Below are 25896 nucleotides of genomic sequence, written 5' to 3'. Positions count from 1 at the left end.
GCCATCTACTGTTCTGGCAGTGGTAATTTTTATAATAGTAACGAGTAACTATGCAGCACAAAAAAAAAATATCGGAGTAGAAGTATTGAAATCATCGAAAAAATGTATTGAAGTAAAAGTGAAAGTAGGAGAAAAAAATTCTACTTCAGGAAAGTACAGATACCGCCTTTCGGTACTTAAGTACAGTAGTGAAGTAGTAATACTTAGTTACTATACATCTCTGGAGAGGATACAGAGACAGTATATAGAGAGGTGTGCGACCTGCAGAGCTAACACTCTAATATACATAGAGGATATGGATAGAGTATATAGAGAGAGGTGTGTCCTGCAGAGCTGACGCTCTAATATACAGAAGGATACTGATACAGTTTAAAGAAAGATGTGTGTCCTGCAGAGCTGACACTCTAATATACAGAGAGGATACTGATACAGTATATAGAGAGATGTGTGTCCTGCAGAGCTGACGCTCTAATATACAGGGAAGATACAGATACAGTATATAGAGAGAGGTGTGTCCTGCAGAGCTGATGCTCTAATATACAGGGAGGATACTGATACAGTATATAGAGAGATGTGTCTTTTGCGGAGCTGACGCTCTAATATACAGAGAAGATACAGTATATAGAGAGAGGTGTGTCCTGCAGAGCTGACGCTCTAATATACAGAGAGGATACAGATAGAGTATATAAAAGTGTGCGTGTCCTACAGAGCTGACACTCTAATATACAGAGAGGCAGTAGTGTAAGCTGGGTAGGTGGGGTATGTATAATATATTGTGGGGGAAGAATATTATATAATTGGGGGGGGGGGGGGCAGCCAGGTGATGGGTGGGTAGGTGTTGTATGTATATTATATTATGAGGGGAGTGTACTCGGTTCTGCTGAGGCTCATGATTCTTTCAGTGTTTTGGTTCTAAGCGAGACTAACTAATATATGATGATTCTGTAACTCAGTAACTGGTCTGCTGTACTGGGAATTGTTATAAGCTTCTTTCCAGCATGTCAGTGTGCTGTGAGCGTCTGATTGGTTGCAGGGCGGAACTAAGCTCTCTCATTCTAGGATCATATTATCAGACCTCTCTCCTATTGAGTGAGTCACCAGTGAACTGTTTCATACGAGTCAGTTCAGTGAGATGAACCGAGTCATCCAGTTAACTGAAAATAATCGCTTCAAAAGAACGATTCGTTCATGAACTGGACATCACTAAAGTGGAGGAAAGTACAGTGTATTGGAGGAAAGTACGGTGTGTCGGAGGCTAAATCTCACATCGCTACCGATCAATACATCGATCATGACTGAATTTCAAAATATAACGACTGCCTTGTTGGGTCTTGTAACCTTTATTATAGTCCTGATTTATGTGAAGTTCTTATGGAGGAGAAGTAAGATGCCCCCTGGTCCATTCCCACTACCCATACTGGGGAACTTTCTACAACTGTGCTCTGATGGGGTACTGCTAAGCTTACTAAAGGTAAGTGTGAAATCATTATCATCCAAATATCGATAAAAGGTTCTGCTGGTTCTGAGCATTTATTTTAGAAGTGGCTTTGGAATTTATGATCTTTTAGCAATAGAGTTGTATTTACTTTGGACATCAATCTCAGTTCAAAATAATGTTCTCTGGTTCTTTATCAGTGTTTATTACTCTCTGGGAGCCATTTGAGTTCCCCTGGGTGCCGCAAGAACAACATCTAGTTTGCCCTGGAGGCTGGATCCAAGGCGGATGAGAGGACTTTGTGATGGGGAGGACTCTATGGTGATAGGGGACTCTGATCTCTAGGGGGATTTTGATGTTCTGGCGGGACTCTGACATGAAGGGGGGACTTCTGAAGTGTGGTCAGGGGCAGGGGAATACTGGGAAGGGGGGCAGGGTGGCAAATGCCCCCCCCCCCCCGGGCCGCTCTGCTGCCGGGTAAAAAGGCCACACTCAGGGCTGGATATAGGGTCCAGACACTGTATACAGCTGCCGGTTTGCCGCTACACAATGTTATATTTGCAGAGCTGCAGTGGAGCGGTATGAGTGTGCAGAGTGCTCTCCTGCACCCGGCCCAACAGGAGGGACCTCTGCCCAACAGGAGCTTCCTAGGCCCCGTCTGGCGTGATGTCATGTATTTTTGTTAAACCTCCTTTATTGCTATTAACATTAAATTATGTTACCACATTGCATCACGTTTGTCTTGCTTCATAACATAAATATCCGTTATAAAACAGGGTGGGCATGGATGGTGAGCTGATTCAATGTTTCAATGGGCCACGTGACTGGACTTGCCCCCCAGGCATAAAGCTGCCAGCCCTCCCCTGGTCGGGGGGATGGATTGGAGGTGAGCTGTGTCTGACAGTGTTGAAATGGAGATTTAGGATGGACATGACTGACTGTATGCTAAAGTGGATGGCTTGATATCATTCCTGGGTGGATATGTGATGTCTTTTGGGGGTGTTGTCAAAGGATACCTCATAGATATTTTTGCCCATAGACTGAAGGATTTCACTGTCAACGGTGTTATACACATCCTTGGTTATTTTGGAGATTAGGCGGGAAGTTTTATCTTTTCTTCTGCTTGGGCTTTCCATAGCAGGAGGGTACATATTAGTTTGGCACAGTGCGGTTTATCTTCATTATGAGGCTGTCTTATTTTTGACCACTATTATACGATATATGGATATCGATTGGAGATTTGTCTCTTACTTTGTTGGTTATTGTTCCTTTTGATCAACCGCGTGGTGTTAATTCTGTATCTGGATCCTGAAGAAGCCCCTTGGGAGGGTGAAACGTGTTGATCCTGTTAACCCACTGATCCCGTATAACCTTCACTGCATGTACCTGACTATTCTATTTAGATACATATAAAAGGAAACAATTCCCTTCTTTTTAGAAATAATGTATATTGTGATATTGTGTCTATTTAAAAAAAAAAAAAATGATGCTGTACCAATAAAGGTTATCTTGTCAATTTTAGATATGTATGGTTTTATGCCTGACACAATATAACCCCCCATATTTTCTCCTGACATTACCTCCCCATTGGGGAATCAAGGTGGGAGTGTCCCACTTTTTTAGCATTTTTGGGGGGTAGTGTCCAGGCATTTTGTTCCAGAAACATCTTCCTAATTTTCTCCTTTGGACTTCTGAAGTGATGGAGGCCTCTGACGTGAAAGTGGAAGTCTGATGTGAAGTTGGGGGCTCTGACGTGACTTCTCATATGATAGTTCCTCATTATTATGTAACATTTAGAGGCTTTACATTTTGACCCCAGTTTTTCAACCCTTTTGCAAAACAGCCTTCTTTTTCAAGGTGATTGTATGGTCATTATTGTAAGGTATACTGTATGTACCCATTTTTATAAAGCAGCTGTGCAAATTTTCCCCTGACCAGTGATATTTTATTTGTTGTGAGTAGTCAACAATATTTCACTTTTAACCAGTTGCCAACCCCCCACCACAGATATACTGTAGCAGGGTGGCTCGGCTGCACAAAATCATGTAGATCTACGTGGTTTTGCGCACGAGGTCTTGGTTGTGTGCGCGCGCCGCTGGAGCCACACACTCGCTGCCGGAGCCTCGCTTCCGCTGTGTTCAGACACAGCAGAAGGCGGACCGGGGGAGGAGCGGCGGCGATTGCCACTGGCCTCCTGCAATCGTCAGAGAAACTGACAGAAGACCCGCCTGCTCATGTAAACAAAGCAGGCGAGTCTTCTGTCACAGAGGCAGGGAGAGATCAGGAGTTTCAGCTAAGCTGACAACCCGATCTCTCTGTGCCTGTCACAGAGCCCCCCCCCCCCCCACCAGAGTCAGTAAGCACCAACAGGCATGCATTAACCCATTTGATCACCCCCAGTGTTAACCCCTTCGCTGCCAGTGTTATTTATACAGTAACAGTGCAAATGATTTAGCACTGATTACTGTATTAATGTCACTGGTCCCCAAAAAGTGTCAAAAATGTCAGTTAGGGGTCCGATCTGTCTACTGCACTGTTGCAGTCCTGCTGATCGCCGCCATTACTAATAAAAACAGAACAAAAAAAATTCTAAAAATCTATCCCGTAGTTTGTAAACGCTATAACTTTTGCGCAAACCAATTAAAATATGCTTTTTGGGATTTTTTTAACAAAAATATGTAGCAGAATACAAATTAGCCTAAACTGATAAATTCGATTTTTTTAATTTTTTTATTGGGAATGTTTTATAGTAGAATGTAAAAAATATGGCGTTTTCTTCAAAATTGTCGCTGTTTTTTTGTTTATAGCGCAAAATCTAAAAACCGCAGAGGTGCTCAAATACCACCGAAAGAAGGCTCTGTGGGAAAAAAAGGACATCAATTGTATCTGGGTACAGCGTCGCACGACCGCGCAATTCTTCGACGCAGTGCCAAAACGCAAAAAATAGCCTGGTAATTAAGGGGGAAAACCTTCCGGAGCTGAAGTGGTTAAAGAGCAGTCATGAAAGATTTTCCAGCATCAGAATCATGGTAGTGTGTATTTCACGACCTGTTCTATATCCAAATATTGCATTAAAAACAAATTTCATGTAGTATATGGCTTTAGAGCCCAACCCCAGGGAAAGCTTTTTGTTTCAAATAGTTTTTATTGGGTTTACAAAAACAAAAATAACAGAAATGTGCACATGTATGCAAGAATTGCATATGACATCTCAACTGCTGGTAGGGAAACATGGTATATTGTGAATTAAGAGAAGAGATCCATGTATTAACAGCACAAGAAGATAATAAAACGTTAATGAGGAACAGAAATATAGGTCACCTGAGTCAACACTGATATCATAAAAACCTTGGAAGAATAACAAGAATGTGAGTAGTTCCAAAAAGATTAACCCTCATCATAGCATGTATTACTAGTAACAGGGAGATATTCCTTTTATTCAAACCATCGTGCCCAATTCTGCTTTTTTTATTTTTTATTTCAAATAGTTTTCATTGGGGAAAGCTTTTTGAATATACAGGGGATGGGATAGAACTCAAGGAGAGCTAGGAGCCAATAGAGACACAACCAGCAATACCAATCCTTCACACTTTTCCTTTGCAAAATGAATTTGAAAGTCTGAAGTTAGTCTGAAGTTTTCTGTTTTTTTTTTGCATGAAGAAAGGAAAACTTTGGAAATAATTTGAATGTTTTTGTTTACTATGTCCTTGTTGGGAAGATATGCTCCCATTTCCTACCCTTATGTCACCATGACAGAGAACTTAGAAACCAGTGAGTCAATTTAGATCAAAGTGTATGCGCTACCATATAGCGGTTTTCTGAGCGCGTTTAAAACAGTTACTATGTGCCACATCCTTATATTGGAACTAAACTAATTGGTAGAGGAAAACATGGACTTTATTGGCACAAGGTAAGATAAAAAATACCCATTTTATTGTTATACACTTAAAAACAAACACATCGCCTGGAAGGCAGCAATATGCCAGAAGATTGAGTCCCCGTTCACACTAAGGCGACCTGTGAGGCGACCTGGTCGCCTCACAGGTTGCCGCAGGTCGCCTCCCATAGGGAATCTGCGGACCCGTTCTAATAGGAGCGACACAAGTCGCTCCGACTTAGAAAAAGGGTCCGGAGCTTCTTTGGGAGCGACCAGGAGGCGACCGCCATAGACTTCAATGTTATGAAGTCCGCTGTTCGCACCGCAATCTCGGAGGTCGCCCCGGGAAGTAGCGTCGCGGTAGTGTGAACCGGCGCTATGTGATCGATGGTAGATGTAACACAAAATATACACTAAATGATTCTATAAACAAATAAATAAAAGCTAATAGGATAATTATCTGAGGTATTTCCACATCAGAGGGATCCGTCGGAGAAGACAGGTAGGTATAGCTGTCCCTCGAAGGGATCTATCGGTGTGGTCATCACAGGTACAGGTACTTTGTAAATGGTAAAGTTCATTGAGCTAGAACGCTCAACATGTTTCGCATACATGCTTCTTTTGGAGCTTTAAGTTCAATGCTCTGTACTCTGCTTGCAAATGGTATACAGAAAAAAGACAACAAGGAAGGTGGAATCAGGAGCCCAGAGTCACATAAGATGACTAGGAATCATGGACACTGATTCCTGTCAATAAAGTGTTGATAATTCATGCATACTGCTCATCGTATAGATTCTCAATTATCCTATAGACCAGTGTTTCTCAACTTCGGTCCTCAGGGCACACTAACAGGCCAGATTTTAGGTATTACCTTGGGGAGATGCAGACTAGAATACTGCAATCACTGAGCAGCAAATGAGATCACTGTGATGTATTTCAGTTATCTTGCAAACCTGGCCTGTTAGTGTGCCCTGAGGACCGGAGTTGAGAAACATTGCTATAGACCCATGGATATCCATGGCCAGAATGTCAAACGTGTAGCCTGTTCAAAAAAGAGGGGGTAAGTGACATTATTTGCCAATAATCTTGGGACATACGCTGAGGTAGGAGAAGGTAGCAATAAAAAGAGATATGCACTCCTTCGATCAGCTCCTAGAGGTCATGTCCACCTTCCTTGGATGGGGAACCGCTACCATATGGTGATGACCACACCGATAGATCCCTTCGAGGGACAGCTATACCTACTTGTCTTCTCCAACGGATCCCTCTGATGTGGAAATACCTCAGATAATTATCCTATTAGCTTGTATTTGTTTGTTTAGAGAATCATTCAGTGTATATTTTATGTTACATCTACCGCCGATAACATAATCTTCTGGCCAAGTCAATAGCAACCATTATTCCAATATACACACCGGCACTTTTTTCTCAGAAAATAGGTGCAAATACTTCCCCCTCCTCCTATTCATTCCCCGTCTTCGCCCCTTACCCACCAACAAGCACCATTGCTTGTCTCCACCCCCTATCCACCTCCTTGTGCTACCCATTTTTAGGGAATACAGTATCACTCACTTGTGCTGCTAAATAATTTGTATGGAATTTGTTAATGATAAGAAGAAAGGCATCTATAAAGATCTCCTGCAGCCAGCAATAATAGACCAACCGCCCCCCTCAAAAATCGATTTCCCAGCACCAATAGACCCCCCAGCAGCAATACATCCCCACTAGCAACAAAATATCCCCCAGTAGCCAGCAACAATAGACCTTCCAGATACAAAATCCCCCCCAGTAACAATAGACCACCCACCCCCCTCAACAATTGATCCCTTGTCACCAATAGACACCCTCAGTAGCACTACATCCCCCAACCAGCAAAAACAAATCCTCCAGTAGCCAGCAACAATAGACCTCTCAGATACAAAATACCCCCCAGCAACAAATGAGCCCCTCCAGCATCCAGCAACAATAAACCCACCCAGCAACAATAGATCCTCCACAAGCAACAATAGAACCCCCTGCAACAATAGATCACTCCCCCAGTGATAATATATAGAATAGCCAGGATCAATACACCCTCCAATATACAAACACCCCTTGCCAGTACATATAAATGCTGGAGGGTCGGAATGGCATACCACGGCGTTCCCACTGAAAAAAAAGCCTAAATGTATGTTGAGCTTGAACTGGTAGAGTTTATTAAATATATACTGTATACTGCATAATATCTCATCACTATATAAATTTGGAAAATATGCTGACGGTACAATATACAGTGTATGTACAGTATATCCAATTTTTTTTAAGTTTAGGAAAGAGTCAGGGGCCTAACAACAAATCATGGGGTGCCATAGCAGAAATTTGATGGGGCCACCCAGTGACACCTGTCTGTGATATCTGGAGTATCAACTATAACAATACTGCCGTTGATCTTAACATAAATTATGCCTCAGTCAAGACCAGATAGAAAGAGAGCTGTTAGCATACATACAGTACACTACAAGCTGAGGCAGTATAAAATACAGAATGTACAGCTCAGCGTACAGGATGGGACAGTGTGGAATAAGAAATGTACAGCATTTCCAAAACAGTTTTATATAAAGAGGGGGGCTTGGCTTACCATACTTCTGGCTTTATTATTTAGCCGCATGTCTGTCACAAATAGCTCAATGGCATGTTTATAAACCAATGATCCCATAGGTCAGGTTTGAGAGGGACTCCATCTTCCCACACTCACTCTTGGGACTTTAATGGTGTCATAGTGTCCCACAAAATGTTCTTGCTACACAGAACCAATCGGTACTCCAAACCTACCAACTCTGGAGATTATATCAAAAGAAACACGGTTTGAACGCTGACACTCCCCCCACAAACTTCCTTCTTAGGGGACCCCAAACTCTCTCAGCATGCATGGTGTTGTAGAGTTTTCTTGGTGGATTAATAATGATCTAATTACCCTATCAGAATGTATTATAGACTCCACCCTCACTACCTTTTCATGTCTGCAAGCAAAGCACCATATCCCAAATAATGAACACCATAGATGCCTCCAAATGAAACACTTTTTTCACCACACACTTTAACCCCTTTCCTACTGGCGCATTGTAAAATGACACAGACAGAAACCTTTTCTCCCTCCAGGGCAGGGCAGGGCAGTGTGGCAATCGGGAATGAAGTGTGTTTCTCGGGACACAGCCCATCCCTGATCAGGGTAAAGAGGCAATGAAAATTGCTCTTTACCATGTGACCAGCTGTGTCCAATCACAGCCGGTCACATGCACTGTCTTTGTTAACGACGCTCGTGCGCACCCCCAAGGCCACGCAGCTTCGCTATCTGGGATGAGGCATGTCACTCTGACACAGCCTTTCCCCGATCAGGGTAAAGAGCCAATGAAATTGGCTCTTTTCCATGTGACACAGCTGATCTCAAATGTCAACATACCGCGGTAACTGCCTGTTACCGGGTTCTCCTCCTCACACCGATCCTTTGTGATGAGGAGATTGCGGTAAGAGGAAGTTACAGCTTACAGTGCACAATAAAAGACACAGATTGCGCCATTAAAAAAGAGTACCTGTCACCAGCCCATCTGTCACTAGCTCATCTGAGTACCTGTCACCAGCCCATCAGAGTACCTGTCACCAGCCCTGAGTACCTATCTACAGACCATCAGAGTACCGAGTACCTGTCCCCAGCCCAGAGTACCCGAGTACCTATCTGCAGCCCATCAGAGTACCCAAATACTCGGGTACTCGGATAGGCTGGAGAGAGGTACTCAGGTACTCTGATGGGCTGGGTATAGATACTCAGGTACTCCGGGCTTGGGACAAGTACTCGGGTACTCTGGGCTGGACATAGGTACTCAGGTACTCTAGGCTAGCGATAGGTATTTAAGTACTCTGATGGGCTGCAGTACCTGTTTCCAGCCCAGAGTACCTGAGTACCTATCTGCAGACCATCAGAGTACCCGAACACCTGTCTCCAGCCCAGAGTACCTGAGTACCTATCTGCAGCCCATCAGAGTAATGAGTACCTGTCTTCAACCCAGTGTACCCGAGTATTTGTCTCCAGCCCATTAGAGAATACGAGTACCTATCTGCAGCCCATCAGTGTACCCAAATACCTGTCTCCAGCCCATTAGAGTACCCGAGTAAAAGTCTCACACATGTGGTATCGCCATACTCAGGAGGAGAAGCAGAATGTATTTTGGGGTTAAATTACAAGTATGCCTATGCTGTGTGTGCGATAAATAACTTGTTATTATGACAATTTTGTGAAAAAAAATTCTTAATTTTCCCAAGAACTGTGGGGAAAAAAAATTACAACTTCAAAAAAACTCGCCATGCCTCTCATTAAATACCTTGGACTGTCTGCTTTGCAAAAATGGGTCATTTTGGGGGTATTTGTACTGTCCTGACATTTCACATTTCACTTATATCCCAAACAATAAAAAAACAATGGTGATAAAATACCACCAAAGCTCTATTTGTAAAAAAAAAATTATAAACATTTAGTTTGGGTACAGTGTTGCATGACTGAGTAATTGTCATTCAAATTGTGAAAGCACTGAAAGCTGAAAATTGTTTTGGGCAGGAAGGGGGTGAAAGTGCCCTGCATTGAAGTGGTTGAAACATCTGACACGGACCCCCACCATTTTATGAAAAAAACTGTTTAAAAACCACTAGAGGGAAAGGCCTGATCTCAGACATATATAACAACATGGTAAATACTGACACACAAGAAAAGCTACCATATATGCATAAATGGGAATTGGAATGTAACCTATCCTTCTCTATAGAGGATTGGGAAGATTGCATCATAAATCTTCGTAAATGTACAAGATCACTCACAGCAAGAGAAATGGCTGCCAAGCTCTTTACAAGCTCTTTACAAGATGGTATTTTACACCCAGTGTAAAACTTCATGCCATATTTCCATCGGTACCCCAAACATGTTTTAGAGGATGTGCATCCCCTGGCTCTTTTTCTCACATCTTTGGGGAATGTGCAAAAATATCTCAAATATGCAGGCAATTGGAAAAGTTTGCTTCTACTATTTCAGGTAACCATTTACACCTCACCCTTTCTAATGGCCTATTATTTACACCTATCTCAGGGGTAGGGATGGGTGAACGGTTCGGCTGAGCATGAGTTCGGCCCGAACACTGGCTGTTCGCCTTTTCAACGAACACCCAAATTACCAGGGCGTTCGACCTTTTGTTCGGCCCGCCGAATGACCACAAGGCACTGTGCCGCCGCACAGGTCATTGGAAGCCCCGATTGGCTAAAGCAATGAAAGCTTTGCCCAATCAGGGCACAGAACACTGTCAAAGCCATGATTGGTGAAAGTAATGATGACTCTATCTAATCATGGCTCATTGCTCTTAGTCCCACCCCACACTATAAAAGTATTCTTTCAACAGCGGCCATTTGCAGTGTGATATTGGAGAGAGATAGAACAGGGCTCTGTTCAGTGCTATTAGAGAGTTAGTGTGCTATAGTGTGCTATTCTGATTCTATTGTCATTGTAGAATATCAGTTTAGTGTGAATCTAGTGATAGATCAGTCAGTGTGACCTGACCATTCATTTTTACTTTAGTGTCAGTATGTTTTGTCGATGCAGGTTTACTGCATTATAGTTCAGTGCATTAGTGCACGTTTAACGCAGTATATTTCTGTGCATTGGTGCACATTTAACGCAGTATATTTCAGTGCGTTATGTGCCGTTTACCGCAGTATATTTTAGTGCTTAAGGGCAGGTTTAACGCAGTATATTTCAGTGTGTTGTGTGCCTTTAACGCAGTATATTTCTGTGCGTTAGTGCATGTTTAATGTAGTATATTTCAGTGCATTACAAGCAATTTAACGCAGTATATTTCTGTGCACGTTTAACGCAGTATATTTCTGTGCATTATTGCACGTTTAATGCAGTATATTTCAGTGCATTACGTGCTATTTACCGCAGTATATTTTAGTGAGGTAGTGCAGGTTTAACTCAGTATATTTCAGTGTGTTACGTGCCTTTAATGTAGTATATTTCTGTACCTTAGTGCATGTTTAATGCAGTATATTTCAGTGCGTTACGTGCCATTTAATGCAGTATATTTCTGTGCGTTAGTGCATGTTTAACACAGTATATTTCTGTGAGTTACTGCACATTTAACACAGTATATTTCACTGCGTTACTGCACATTTACCGCAGTATATTTCTTTGCGTAATTCACATTAACGCAGCATATTTATCATGTACCTGGTGAAGACTGGAATGTTGTAGGCCTCTCTTGCACCTCCCGCCTAACACTCATGAAGGTGGGAACAGAGAGTGTAAAGGCAAGGAGTGGCACGATTGCCGTAGCATCTAGCTGCTGATGTCCACTTTGTAGGTGGGTAGAGCTGATAGTCACAGTCCTCCGACCTGGATGCAGTAGCAGCTTGGCACCAGAGCGTGGGACGGAGGTAGAACCGGGAGAGTAGCAGTCAGTGGCAACCGGGAAGTGAGAATCAGCAGGCAAGACAGTCCAGAATATAGGCCAAGGTCGTTAACAGCCAGGCAATACAGTACAAGGTCAGCAGGCAGATCAGATCCGGTAAGCAAGCCAAAGTTGGAGTAGTAGGTAACAGAGCTGGAGCACGAGCACAGGCAAAGTCCAAAGGCAAGCCGGGTCATACAAAGGTAAGCAGATACAACAGATCAGGTCTCAGGAACACAGGAACAAGCTGAAGACCATTCAGCAACTGCTCACAGTAATAGAGCAGTTTAAATAGGCCACTGGGCCCCAAGTGCTAATTGGTATGTGCACGTGTACGCACACACGTTCGCGATTGCGCACAAATATGTGCGCGATGAACTGGTAATGCAGAAGTGACATTGGTCTTTCGCTTATAAATATTAGCACATGTACAATGTGCACGAGCATGAGCACAAGTCTGCACTGCCCTTTTGGTGGTAGAAATCTGGCTTACCTTACAATATTTCTGTGTGTTACTGTACGTTTAACACATTATATTTTGACGCATTATGTGCCATTTAATGCAGTATATTTTTTGTGCAGTTTTACTCTAGTGTATTGCAGTTTGTCAGTGCAGTGTGTCTGTGTAGTGAGTACTATTAAAGTGCACCAAATACCACTTTCCATTGATTAAATTGCATCCATGTGCACACTTCCATACTTTTATTACATTTTGTTAATAAGCACCTTCTCATCGTGCCTGGGAGGCCAACAAGGAGAGGCAGATGTTCCCATGACACTGTGAGCGGGCCAGCAGGGTATGTGTCCACAGGCAAAGGTGAACATGGTCAGTCCTCAGGCAGGACATCATTTCCTCTGTTCAGTGATGTTGCCCATGCTATCCAGCCACAGCATGCAGAGGAGGTGGTGGACTGGCTTACTAAACCATCCTTATTCTCCTCATCTTCTGTCACCCAAGCAGAGACTAGTGCGCAGTCCACTGCGGTTGCCAGAGTGGCTAAATCTGCCTCCTTGTCCACAGCTATTCCTGCCATAGCCCCAGCATTAGGCATGGAGGAGCCATCTGAGTTATTTGAACACAGTATCAGCCACTTGCTTCTTGACAATGCACAGCCATTACTTGATTTAGATGTTGGTTCTGAGGTTTTTGAAGGCAGGAACATGAGCCTACAGAAAGGGGAGAAAACTGGTACACAATTGGCATTCATGTTCCTCCAGCCACAGTGTATTGCCAAGTTGTCTCCAGTGGTAATGAAGATGGAGGAGATGATGATAATGATGAGCTCATTGACGCGATTTGGCTGCCGTATAGAGCAGAGGAGGAAAGTGAGGGTCAGGCACAACCCCAACGAGGAAGTCATCATGAAAGGGTAGAGAGCAGCCACCCTATTACATCACATTGTGGAGCTGTTATCTCTCAGCACCCTTCCCACAGCTTAGCTGTCTGTGCCTTTTTTAGCACATGTGCAGCCGATCGCTCTGTTGCAATTTGCAAGCTTGGTCTCAAGCACGTCACAAGGGGATACACAGGTATTGAAAAAGATTTATTGAATAGAAAGTGAACACCTCAATTTTCCAATTAACTCAAAATAATGACCTTCATCTCACCAATAAAATAGACAACGTTGTCAATTAAAAACCGGGATACGGCAGCTGCTCATTCATTACCCACCACAGTCACACAATCATCCAAAGCATATAAATACTGATGGGCACTTCCATCACGGGGTTATGTATGGCCTCAGAGAAAAATTGCATCAATTGGTGATTGTGAATCCAGATGGAAAACCATGGACACAGGTAACAGATTAAGGTAACTATGACAGTAAACCCTTATGCTGGCAGTAATGGAGCATAGGCAGTCCGCACTTACAGTGCGATAGGCTGCTGATTCAAGACAAAGTGTATGCAGCCTAGGTATAGCATATACTGTGGTGGAGGTGAATTGCAAAAGTCCCAGCAGGTTGAAGGGATGAATAACTCACCACCGTCTGACTACCTCGACCCCGTCGCTGCCACTGGTGCAGCTCGTAAATGCATAGATAGCCTGCTCAGTCTGGTTGAAAGTCCCGCTGTATTGGTTCCTTCGTTACCATATCCAGCTGAGTTTATGGGTGTTCGTCCATCATCTCCTATCCCATTGGTAAACACAGATGGTGGCGTTTCTGACGCGTTTTGTTGGCCAATTACATGGGGAGAAGTTCATCAGATGGCCTTTAAGTAGCCTTTCAATTTGTGGATGGCTTACTCACAGCTGTGTGAGTCAGTCCAGAGTACTACAGGAATTAACTCCATATTCTCTAGGACTGCCCTCCGTCTTGTATCATTAATATCAATGTATTTACTCCCAGACATCCATCAGATGCAACATGAATATTCTTTAATCTAAAAACATCACCCACTGGGACCCACCGGGATAAGAAAAGAGAAAAACAGAGGAAAAGAATAAAAAATATAATATGAAGGAAGAAAAAGAAGGTGAATAAAGGGGAGAGGAGAGGGATAAAAAAAGGGGGGATAGATACGGAAGGAGAAAAAGGGGAGAAAAAGAGGAAACAAAAGAGGAGGTGAAAATATGGCATAATTTACATAACTTATATCTTACAACCTACAAAGCATCAATAAAGGAGACAAGAGAAGGTTGTTATATAAAGAAGAGAAGAGAGAATGCCCACGCCATATTAGAAGTAGGGCAGAGAGTGACATAAAGCATAACTATATAATAGTATAGTGATATAATAGGATAGGTTAATTCGATTGGAAATGTCATAGAAATAATACATTGCAGAAAAGGTTTGCGCTCATAGTTCCAAAAAGGGTTGGATATTACATTCATTGTTTAATCCCTGGGGTGCAAGAGAGCCTATTTAATATATCCACATTTTCTCCTTTTGTAGGAGAATAGTGTCAAAATCACCGGTCCTTGCTGGCAATTTCACGGCATAAATTCCCCTCACTTTTAAGTCCTTTGTGTCTGCCTGATGGAATTGCATGAAATGTAGGGCTATTGGTTTCTCATCTTCATTTTTCCTAATGCTAGCAATGTCTTCATTGATCCTTACCCTTAGTTGTCTTTTAGTTATCCTAACATATATTTTTTTGCAGGGGCACATAATTTCATATCACCCTGGTCAAATATCACCCTGGTAGTAGAGCAGTTTATGAATTCATTAATAGTGAATTATTTTGAGCCATCAGAGCTGGTGAAAGCGTTGGATTTAATGACATGTTTACACATGGAGCAATGTCCACAGGGGAACATTCCTTTGAGTGGGGGAAGGTCAGTCAGCCAGTTTGATTAGTAAAGATAGAATGTCACTAAACATAATGTACATCTAGGCACATTTAGCTAATAACATTTAGCAGCACTGATGTGTCTCCTTAGCACACTGTCCTCATTGTGCTGTGATAAGGTATATAAATATAGGTAATCAGCATTAATAGACAGTTCATATAGTCCATGCCACTGGTGCTCTTTCAGGTGTCTAAATTGTTATCAGGATAGACGGTGTCTTCCTCCACCACACCACACCACACCACACGTGCTCCCCCCTAAGGAAATGGGCACTCACCAAATACTGATATACATTAGCTTTTGAATATATAAGTTTTCCTCTGATACTCTCGTGCTTTCATTCACTGGACTCTCCCTTAATAGGACACCAGTTCGCAAAAGTACCCCTCTCCTGGTGTATGTATACAACTCAGTATATATTTCCAATGATCACCATATGGATATAAATGCCAGAGAATCCCCGAACGCACCGATCACCGACACTTCCTTCCTTGAGATATAATTTTTTTCTGAGGCCATACATAGCCCTGTGATGGAACTGCTTATCAGTATTTATATGCTTTGGATGATTGCCTGATTGTGGTGGGTAACGAATGAGCAGCTGCCCTATCCCGGTTTTTAATTGACAATATTGTTTTTTTTTTTGGTGAGGAGAAGGTCGTTATTTTGTGTTAATTGGAATATTGAGGTGTTAATTTTCTATTCAATAAAGTCTTTTCAATACCTGTGTGTCCCCTTGTGACGATCTTGGAGTTCTTCTCCTCCTTTTTGCTCATGGAAATACATTGATATTTTTTGTTATTTCCCTTCATATTGTGGTTGATCCAGTGGAGGAATCCCAGTTTTTCTATGTCTCAAGCACATTAAGCATAGCAAAAACACCAGCCATTTGGGTACCACATGCTTGAAAAGACAATTACCCTCCCATCACAAAAAGCGCCTGAAAGCCACACGAAAGGGATGCAATTATGTTCCTCCTCCTTACTCATCCCAGTCTACCCCCGCTATACCTCGTGACCTCCCAGCAGCTTCCACTCACAGAGATGAGGGTATAGCGCAGGGTGTCCCAGGTCCTTGCAGCACATCTGCCAGTAGCACACCGCCTGCAGTAGACTATAGCTGGCAAATTTCTCTGCCCCATCTGCTGCAGCAAAAAAAAAATGAGTCACTGCCATCCACATGCCCAGCGTCTAAATGCAAGCTTCTCAAAGCTGCTGGCTTTACCACTTCTGTCTTTCCATCTGGTGGATTCTGCCCCATTCTGTGAATTTGCAGAATGTGCTGTACCACAATGGCAGGTTCCGAGTCGCTATTTTGTTTCAAGTAAGACCATTCCAGCTCTGTACCATCATGTAGAAAGCAATGTTGTGGCATCGTTGGGCAAGGCAGGCAGCTAAAAGTCCACATTACTGCTGAAACATGGTCCAGCAAGCATGGTCAGGGATGCTCTATTTCATTCACAGCACACTGGGTAACTCTTCTTGCAATTCGGAAGGATGCAGGACAGGACTCAGTGCTGAAGCTTGTTGTGCCACCACATCTCCATATAGCTAGTGGTGATGATGTAAGATTTGTCAGCTCTACCCCCTCCTCCTCCTCCATGCCCTCCTCTGCTGAATTGTCCTACAAACCACAAGTACCCGCTAAGCGTTCAAGGGGCTATCCAATGATTCAGGCTAAAAGGTGCCATGCAGTGCTTCAGTTGGTGTGTCTAGGGGACAGGAACCACACAGAGCAGAGATTCTTGCAGCTCTGTAGGGTCTAGGCCCAAAGGTGGTTCACGCCATGCCACACCAGCTGGAGCTAGGAATGATGGTGTGTGATAATGACACAAACCTCCTGTACGCCCTTAGACAGGTAAAGTTGACACATGTACCATGCCTGGCACATGTCCCCAATTTGATAGTGCATCGTTTCTTAAATAGGTACCCAGAGTTGGAAGATCTGCTAAAGCAGGCTACAGAAGAGTCTGTAGCCATTTCAGGCGGTCATACACAGCCAGAGCTCAGTTGGCTGAAATTCTGTCGAAATTGCACCTGCCTGTAAACCAGCTGATTTGTGACATACCCACCAGGTGGAACTCGATTTTGTCAATACAGCAGTGGCTGCACATGCAGCAGAGGGCCGTCAACGAGTACCTGGGTGAGTATTTTTTTTCCCCACGCCAATGTCTGCTGATAAAGGATGCATGCACTGTACTGTCACCATTTGAAAAGGCCACAAGGACGGTGAGCTGTGAAAATGCATGCATCAGTGACACAATCCCTGTTGTGTTCCTGCTGGAGCAGACTCTGTGGGGCATTATGACCAGGGCACTCGAGGCAGAGCAGCGGGAGGAAGAGGAGGACTTCCTTTCCTCTCAAGTCCCGCTTTATGCAGAGACTATTCTTCCTACACCACTGAACGCACAAGAGGAGAGGGAGGAGGAGAATTCTGACAGTTTTAGAGGCATTGAAGCGAAGGAAGACACACATCAACCCTCAACAAATGGTTTTCCATCCCCAGAGCCCTTGGGAGTAGTACGTGGCTGGGAGGAGGCAGTTCCAGATTCTGGACAGCAAGGCCAATTTTTGCTTTTATCAAGAGTACCTCAATAGGGTTATGGTGAAGGCGCCACAGACACCCAAAGACCAACTTTGCTGCACCTGTTTGACAGATGAATATAATTTCCACATTTTGACAAAAGGCCAATTCTTGCTTTCATCAAAAGTACCTCTATAGGCTTATGGTGTGAAGGCGCCACAGACACCCAAAGACAAATGTTTCCACACCTGTTTGACAGGTGCATATCATTTAAATTTTTGACAGCAAGGTAATTCTTGCTGTCATCAAGAGTACCTCTATAGGCTTATGGTGTGAAGGCGCCACAGACACCCAAAGACCAACTTTGCTGCACCTGTTTGACAGATGAATATAATTTCCACATTTTGACAAAAGGCCAATTCTTGCTTTCATCAAAAGTACCTCTATAGGCTTATGGTGTGAAGGCGCCACAGACACCCAAAGACAAATGTTTCCACACCTGTTTGACAGGTGCATATCATTTAAATTTTTGACAGCAAGGTAATTCTTGCTGTCATCAAGAGTACCTCTATAGGCTTATGGTGTGAAGGCGCCACAGACACCCAAAGACCAAATTTTCCTTTCCTGTTACTTCTATCTAAAGTTTGCGCAAGAGACACCAGAATTTATCCCAAAAATCTCTAATCTTGTTCCCAGTGCACTACATTGTAACCTCATCATTCAGACTGGCCCCCCAAGCCGTTGTTTACAAAATAAAGAAAACTTGCAGGGAAAATGTCAGTTTTTTTGGCTTTATGAATGCAATTATTTCTGCAGCATCTACTATACAGTAAAGATGTGCCACTTTACAGGTAGACTAAGGGGATCCCACAGGCACTATATTAAACTGAATTTTTCTTTTTTTTTTTAATTGTGTTATTTCCCATTTTGATGCCTTCACTTTAAGCAACAATAAATCACTACTCATTTAAAAATGACATTTTTTACAAACTTTTTTTTCATTAATACATCTCTCCCAGGGCAGTACCCAGACCCCATACCCTTTGTATGCCCAATTACTTGCATATAAGCCTTCTAAATGGGCACTTTTAATTTTTCCAATTCGGGTTCCATAGACTTCAGTGGGGTTCGTTATTCGGTTCTGAACTTTCGCGCTGTTCGAAAGTTCTGGTGTGAACCGAACAGGGGGTAGTTCGGTCCATCCCTACTTAGGGGTTTCTATCCCTCACATGAGACTCATTCACACCATGAGTGTAGCCATATACTGGCTTATCGCCTTCCTTTGGAAATCCCCTTCAGTTCTGACCACCCAACTGAAAACGACAATAAACACTATTAATCTCATGGAAAAAATATTCCACACTTTATATAACACTATGCACTTGTGTAACAAAAAATAGGATCCCTGGTTCAATCATTCTGATGTGTTATTTCAACTTTAAGATAACAAGTTAGACAATTCTGATGTTCATTTAACCACTTGCCAACCGCCCGCCGCAGATATACTGCGGCATGCTGGCTCAGCTGCACGAACCGCCGTACCTGTACGGCGATCCACGGGAGCGATCCTGGGGGCAGGGAGGCTGACTCATGGGGCCAGTGACCGTGATTGCCACTGGGAACCCGCGATCACTCTCCGTGGATGTGTAAACACAGCAGACCGTTGTTCTCTCAGGAATCAGCACAGAGCACCTGTGATCCTCCTATCTAGGATGACAGGTCTCTGTGTTTATTCCACAAGCCCATCCCCCTCACAGTTGGAAAACACTCCCCTAGGCTCACACTTAACCCTTTGATCGCCCCTGAGTTAACCCTTTCCCTGCCAGTGTCCTTATTAAAGTAACACATAGTAACAGTGCATATTTTTAGCACTGATTACTGTAGTAATGTCACTGGTCCCCCCAAAAATGTAAAAAAGTCAGTTAGGGGTCCCAGGGCCGGCCTTAGGTGTTCAGGCGCCCTGTGCGAGCTAATCCTGTGGCGTCCCCCCCCCCTTGCACGCATTTTCTTGCACATTTTTTTGCACTTTATTTGACTTTTCTTTTTTATGATCACTAATAACTTAGCCCCCCTTACATCAGAGACCCCCACACAGAGCCCCCTTTACATCAGAGACCCCCCACACAGAGCCCCCTTTACATCAGAGACCCCCCACACAAAGCCCCCCTTAATTTAGAGGCCCCCTACATCAGAGAGCCCCCCCCCATACAGAGCCCCCCTCACATCAGAGACCCCCACACAAAGCCCCCCTCACTTCAGAGACCCCTCCACACAAAGACCCCCTCACATCAGAGACCCCACACACAAAGCCCCACTTACATCAGAGACCCCCCCACATACATCAGAGACCCCCCCACACACAGAGACCCCCTCACATCAGAGACCCCCACACAAAGCTCCCCTAAGATCAGAGACCCCCTACACACACACAAAGCCCCCCTCACATCAGAGACCCCCCACACAAAGCCCCCCTCACATCAGAGACCCCACACTCAAGAGCCCCCTTACATCAGAAACCCCCCAAACAAAGCCCCCTTACATCAGAGACCCCACACACAAAGCTCCCCTACACACACAAAGCCCCCCTCACATCAGAGACCCCCACACAAAGCCCCCCTTACATCACAGACCCCCACACAAAGCCCCCTTACATCAGAGAGCCCCCCCACATCAGAGAGCCCCCCTTACATCACAGACCCCCCACACAAAGCCCCCTTAAATCAGACCCCCCCCCCCCCGTGGAGCCCCCCACATCACAGACCCCCCACACAAAGCCCCCTTACATCAGAGCCCCCCCCACACAGAGCCCCCCACATCAGAGAGCCCCCCTTACATCACAGACCCCCACACAAAGCCCCCTTACATCAGAGCCCCCCCCTGCACAGAGCCCCCCACATCAGAGAGCCCCCCTTACATCACAGACCCCCACACAAAGCCCCCTTACATCAGACCCCCCATGGAGCCCCCCCCACATCAGAGAGCCCCCCTTACATCACAGACCCCACACACAAAGCCCCCTTACATCAGACCCCCCCCCATGGAGCCCCCCACGGAGCCCCTTACATCACAGACCCCCCTCACACAGAGCTCCCCACAAAAAGCCCCCCCTTACATTTTTTAAAGGAGAGAGTCCTCACTCACCTTACGCTTTTTTTTTCTTTAAAAAGGAGGAGGAGGAGGAGAAGGGGCGGGGCGAGGAGGAGCTGTCGATCTCTCCTCTGGCGTCAGTGCAGGGAGGGAGGAGAGATCATCAGCGTGGAAGGATTGGAGCGGAGGCTGAGCTGTGTGTGATACACAGCTCGCCTCACTGCATCAGTACGGGTGACCGAGGCACAGCCGCACAGCGGGAGGTAAGCGGCGGCCGCTCACCTCCCGCTGTGCGGCCTGATCTTCTGCAAGCTGTGATGGCCACACGGTGCCCTGTGCGGCCGCATGGCTCGCACACCCCAAAGGCCGGCCCTGAGGGGTCCGATCTGTTCGCTGAAATGTCGCAGTCCCACTAAAAATCGCTGATCACCGCCATTACTAAAAAAAATTAAAATAAATAAAAATTACATAAATCTTTCCCCTAGTTTGTAGACGTGATAACTTCAAACCATTCAAAATACCCTTATTGAGATTTATTTTACCAAAAATATGTAGCAGAATAAAAATTGGCCTAAAATTATGAGAAAATTTTGACTTTAACATTTTTTTTTTTATTGGGAATGTTATATAGCAGAATGTGAAAAATATAGTTTTTTTTTAGAATTGTCACTTTTTTTGTTTATAGCACAAAAAATAAAAATCGCAGAGGTGATCAAAAAAAGGATGTCAATTTTATTTGGGTATAGTGCCACATGACCGCGCAATTGTCCAGTAAAATAATGTAGTGCCGAATCAGAAAAAAATGGCCTGGTCATTAAGAGCATAAAACCTTCTGATCCAGAAGTGGTTAATGTCTGATCTTACATGGCTCATTTTGTACGCCAATATGTATATGATAATTTCAGTATTTATCACTATTATGCTTATACTATGATTTTTCTTTACTATGTTGGTTAAACAACCCAGCTCCACATTTCCTTTGTTCATTTGTACTCTACGTTTCTACTTTCTACCCCCATCTACAATGCTTTTTTCTTAATGTGTTATATTTACTTGTACCACCATTTTATACCAAATAAAAAGTTTTTAACCAGAATGTTGCAGGGTGGAATAAGGAATGTACGGTACAGCCTACAGAATGGGATGGTATGGAATAGGAAATGTGTATAACAGCCTAGGGAACAGGGCATTGTGGAACAAGAAATGTACAGCACAGTGTAAAGGAACAAAGAGGTATGGAATACGGAACATACGATATAGTGAACAGGATGAGGTAGTGTGGAATAGGGAATGTATGATATAGTGAACAGGGGGGATGTGGAAAAGGGAATGTAAAACATACTGTACAGAATAAGGCAGTGTGGAAGAGGGAAAATACAACATGGTCTAAAAAATGAGGCAGTGTGTAATAGGGTATATGCAACATAGTGTACAGAATGGGGCATTGTGGATTAGGTAATGAAAACCATAGCGTACAGAATGAGACATTGTGGATTAGGCAAAAAACAACATAGTGTACAGAATGGGGCATTGTGAATTAGGCAACGAATAACATAGTGTACAGAATGAGACAATATGGATTAGCCAATGAACACCAAAGCATACAGAATGAGGCATAGTGGATTAGGCAACGTACAACATAGTGTACAGAATGAGGCATTGTGGATTAGGCAACGTACAACATAGCGAACAGAATGAGTCATTGTGGATTGAGCAACGTACAACATAGTATACAGAATGAGGCAGTGTGGAATAGGAAAGATATAACATTGTGCACAGAATGAGGCAGTGTAGAACAGGGAATATGCAACATAGTGTATAGAATGAGGCATTGTGGATTAGGCAGCGTACAACCTAGTGTACAAAATGAGGCAGTAGGGAATAGGGAACATACAACATACTGTAGTGTACAGAATGAGGTGATGTGGATTATGGAACATACAACATAGCGTACAGGATGAGGCAATGTGGAATAGGGAATGAACAATAAAAAGGTGCTTCCATTCTGGAGGGGCCTGGTCCCCTTACTGGGCCCTTACTTGCCCCAGGTCCCAAAGCAACCACATGGACTGCTATAGCATTAGTTCCACCACTGGATGGAGAACAGAAGGGTTAAAACGTCTGTCCATGTATTTATTTATTTAGTTTGCTGTCTGTGTACTCCCCTCATATACAGCTATCCCCAGAACAGATTTCCAATGAAAGATTTCCCATCACATCTTGTTCTTAGGGCAGCTATATTATTTTGGATTTCTCCTCACTTTCTTTCTTGGTGAAAATGATCACTACCAGAAATAGAGGGGTAAATCTCCCCAATGGGACAAAGCAAAAAAAAAAAAATAAAGATGAAGGCTCTAACCCTTCCCTGTATGTGCAATTTTTGTCTAGGGATACACTACTATTCAAAATAAAGATATTCTATTGATATAGGACCTTTTTTAATAAGGGGCAGAATGCAAAATTTACATTCCCAAATAATCAAATAAAAATGTTTTTACTTCATCTACAGATATCCAAAAAGTATGGCCCCGTCTGCACTGTTTACTTTGGTTCAACGCCTACTATTGTTATTACTGGCTATCAAACCCTAAAGGAAGTGTTTTCTGATTCTGGTGATGCTTTTCTGAATCGAGGATCCATACCCAGTTTTGACCGTCTCTTCAAGTTTGAAGGTGAGAAGCAATACCTTTAAAGATACTTTCTGATTCAATTTGAATGTTTTGCATTGAAGCTCTCTTAGAGGATTCTACGATATGCTAATTGGCTGTAAATTTTATTCTGGCATTTAAAGTGGACTTTTTGGTAGCTTTAAATTGTTGTTCACTAAGCCTATATGTATAAATTCCTACTGGAGTGATAATGTGGTCTGCCCTCCTTATTTCTCCAAAATATGTAAGTCAGTGACAGAAACATTTAGATTTAAATTTAAACTAAATTTAAACCCACAAACTAAGCTGAAAATCCCTTGAAAAAAGGCTTTCTCGCTTAAAACCCCATTGCTAGAAACCAGACCCAAGTTGGATAAGAAAGCAAATAACCATGGATAACCCAGGAAGGTGGTTGTGAAAGTTCTAGCATTATCATAAATAGTACTTAGCACAATCTGGAAAACCTTAATGGAATTATGTCACAAATGCCCTGTAAGGAATATTCTGAAGGACTGGGGTTAGTGCTAAAAATTACTAGAAAACAGATGAACCACTCAGAGTTAGGTTTTTATATAATATCAATATTTTTTTCTATGACAACATTACATTCATAACACGTTTGCATAAATGTTTAGGAAAATAAAGTTCAGTTCAACACCGAAGACAAGGTGATGGGACACATTACCCCTTACAAGGAAAGAAAGAATAGGGCTAGGTCATCTGAAAATACTGATATAGTTCGAAAGACTGGCATTAAGGGAGTGTCTGCTGAAGTATAAAAAAACACTTCAGCACACCTACATGATAACCTCAACTCTTTTTGATTGGGTGGGGGTTGGCTCAGTGAGCTCCTCTATAGGGCAACAAAAAGCTGATGCTGTGGGCATCTGCAACTTTTGATTTCTATTGGAACTATGCAGGAATTTTAAAATCTTTAACTACTTTACATCCAGGCAATTTTTACATTTTTATTTTTACACACATGTAAAAATCTGTATTTTTTGCATGTAGATTACCTAAAACCCTCAGAAATTATATTTAAAGTAGACGGCCTCTAAAATAAAATGGTGGCAGTTGCAATTTTTTATGTTGCACGATTATATAGGTGGTTAATACGTGTGCAAATGTGTAAGCTCCACATTCCAAATTGCAGACAGTTTTTTCTTTAGATTGCAAGAAAATACATGATTTTAAAGGTGCATATATAGACTTTATTTTGAAAAGATAAATAATTTCAATTTTATTGATTTATCAACCTTTTAAATATTAATAAAAACACTGTTAATATCACACGCTCTCTTTAGTCATTATTTCATAGCGGTAACAAGGATGCCATTCAAAACATGTTTCACCCAGATAGGCTTCTTCAGGAACAATGCAGATTTCAGATTGCATAAAGATATATAAAAATCAATAATTAATAAAACAGTAACAAACACACATCAAAATAACTTTATACCTGGGAAAATTACTGGCTAGGACTCCCTAACACTACCCATGATAATTAACAACATTGAATATATAGTTGTATTGTTCCAGTGTCTAAAATAAGTCCTTTTGAATGGTCAGGTAAGCCTTAACCATTATTGTTCACAGGTATAAAGTTATTTTGATGTGTGTCTGTTACAATTTTATTAATTATTGTTTTGCATATATCCTCATACAGTCTGAAAGCTGTTAGCGGCATTTACCCTGAAAAAGCCTATTTGGGCGAAACATGTTGGGACCTACATTGTTGTTATTGCTATGAAATGATGCCTAAAGAGACTGTGTGATATGAACAATATTTTTAATAATATTTTAAAGTTTGATATATCAAATTTGTAATGTTTCTATCCTTTAAAAAAAAAAAAAGTGGACTGATTGTTTTATATGCATCTTTAAAAATCGTAATTTATTACAATCTAAAGAAATAAAATTATGTTGCACAATATTTGCACAGATGTTTATCAAATGCATATTTTAAGGAAAAATTACAATAAAAATTTTTTTACTGCAAACACAAAATAATACCAACTTTTTGATGAAATATAAAAGATGGGGTTGTGTCAAATAGATACCAAACATGGTAAGACCTAATGCTGCATGCACCCATTAGATGGTGAAAAACTATGGTAGCTAAAACTTACTTTTACAAGTTATCCGTTTAGAGTTAACCATGATTTATGGCCCTAGAATTATTGCTCCAACTCTGAAGGTCACAGTGGCTTCTCACATGTGTGGCGCAGTCACTGGCTACATACACGTGTGGGACCTATTTACCACTTTGCAGTCACATGTATGGAAGGGAGGGACAAGGGTGCTTTTCATTTTTTTTTTTTATTATTTTCGTTTATTTTTTTATCATTTCTTTACATTTTCTTTTTTTCTTACATGTTTTCATTTAACTTTTTTGCTATCACAAGAGAGCTAACAAGCCCACTATGTGATAGCATTGGGCAGGTATTCCTTATAGGGACATTAGGGGTCATTAGGATATTATGGAGACATTAGCGACTATGGAGACATTAGGCCTCCAATTTCTCCCCTGCCCTCCAATGCAGTTAATTAATCACAAATTGTGCTGC

At 42.6% G+C, this 25896-nt stretch overlaps 1 protein-coding gene across 1 annotated transcript in view; it reads left to right on the top strand.

The window, feature by feature from the left end:
• Nucleotides 1-1227: 1227 nt before the first annotated feature.
• LOC309560465 (cytochrome P450 2C23-like) overlaps nucleotides 1228-25896 on the top strand; it is a 171413-nt gene continuing 146744 nt past the window's right edge. The window contains exons 1-2 of the mRNA XM_082264098.1: nucleotides 1228-1471; nucleotides 23191-23353. Of these exons, the coding sequence (XP_082120224.1) occupies nucleotides 1292-1471; nucleotides 23191-23353 (343 nt within the window). The 5' untranslated portion in view covers nucleotides 1228-1291. The remainder of the gene's footprint in view (nucleotides 1472-23190; nucleotides 23354-25896) is intronic.

Source organism: Pelophylax lessonae (genome assembly GCF_965119305.1).
Source record: "Pelophylax lessonae genome assembly, chromosome: 7".
NCBI classification, from domain to species: domain Eukaryota; kingdom Metazoa; phylum Chordata; class Amphibia; order Anura; family Ranidae; genus Pelophylax; species Pelophylax lessonae.
The sequence above is the reverse complement of the archived record's forward strand: the minus strand, read 5'-3'. Positions and strand labels throughout refer to the sequence as shown.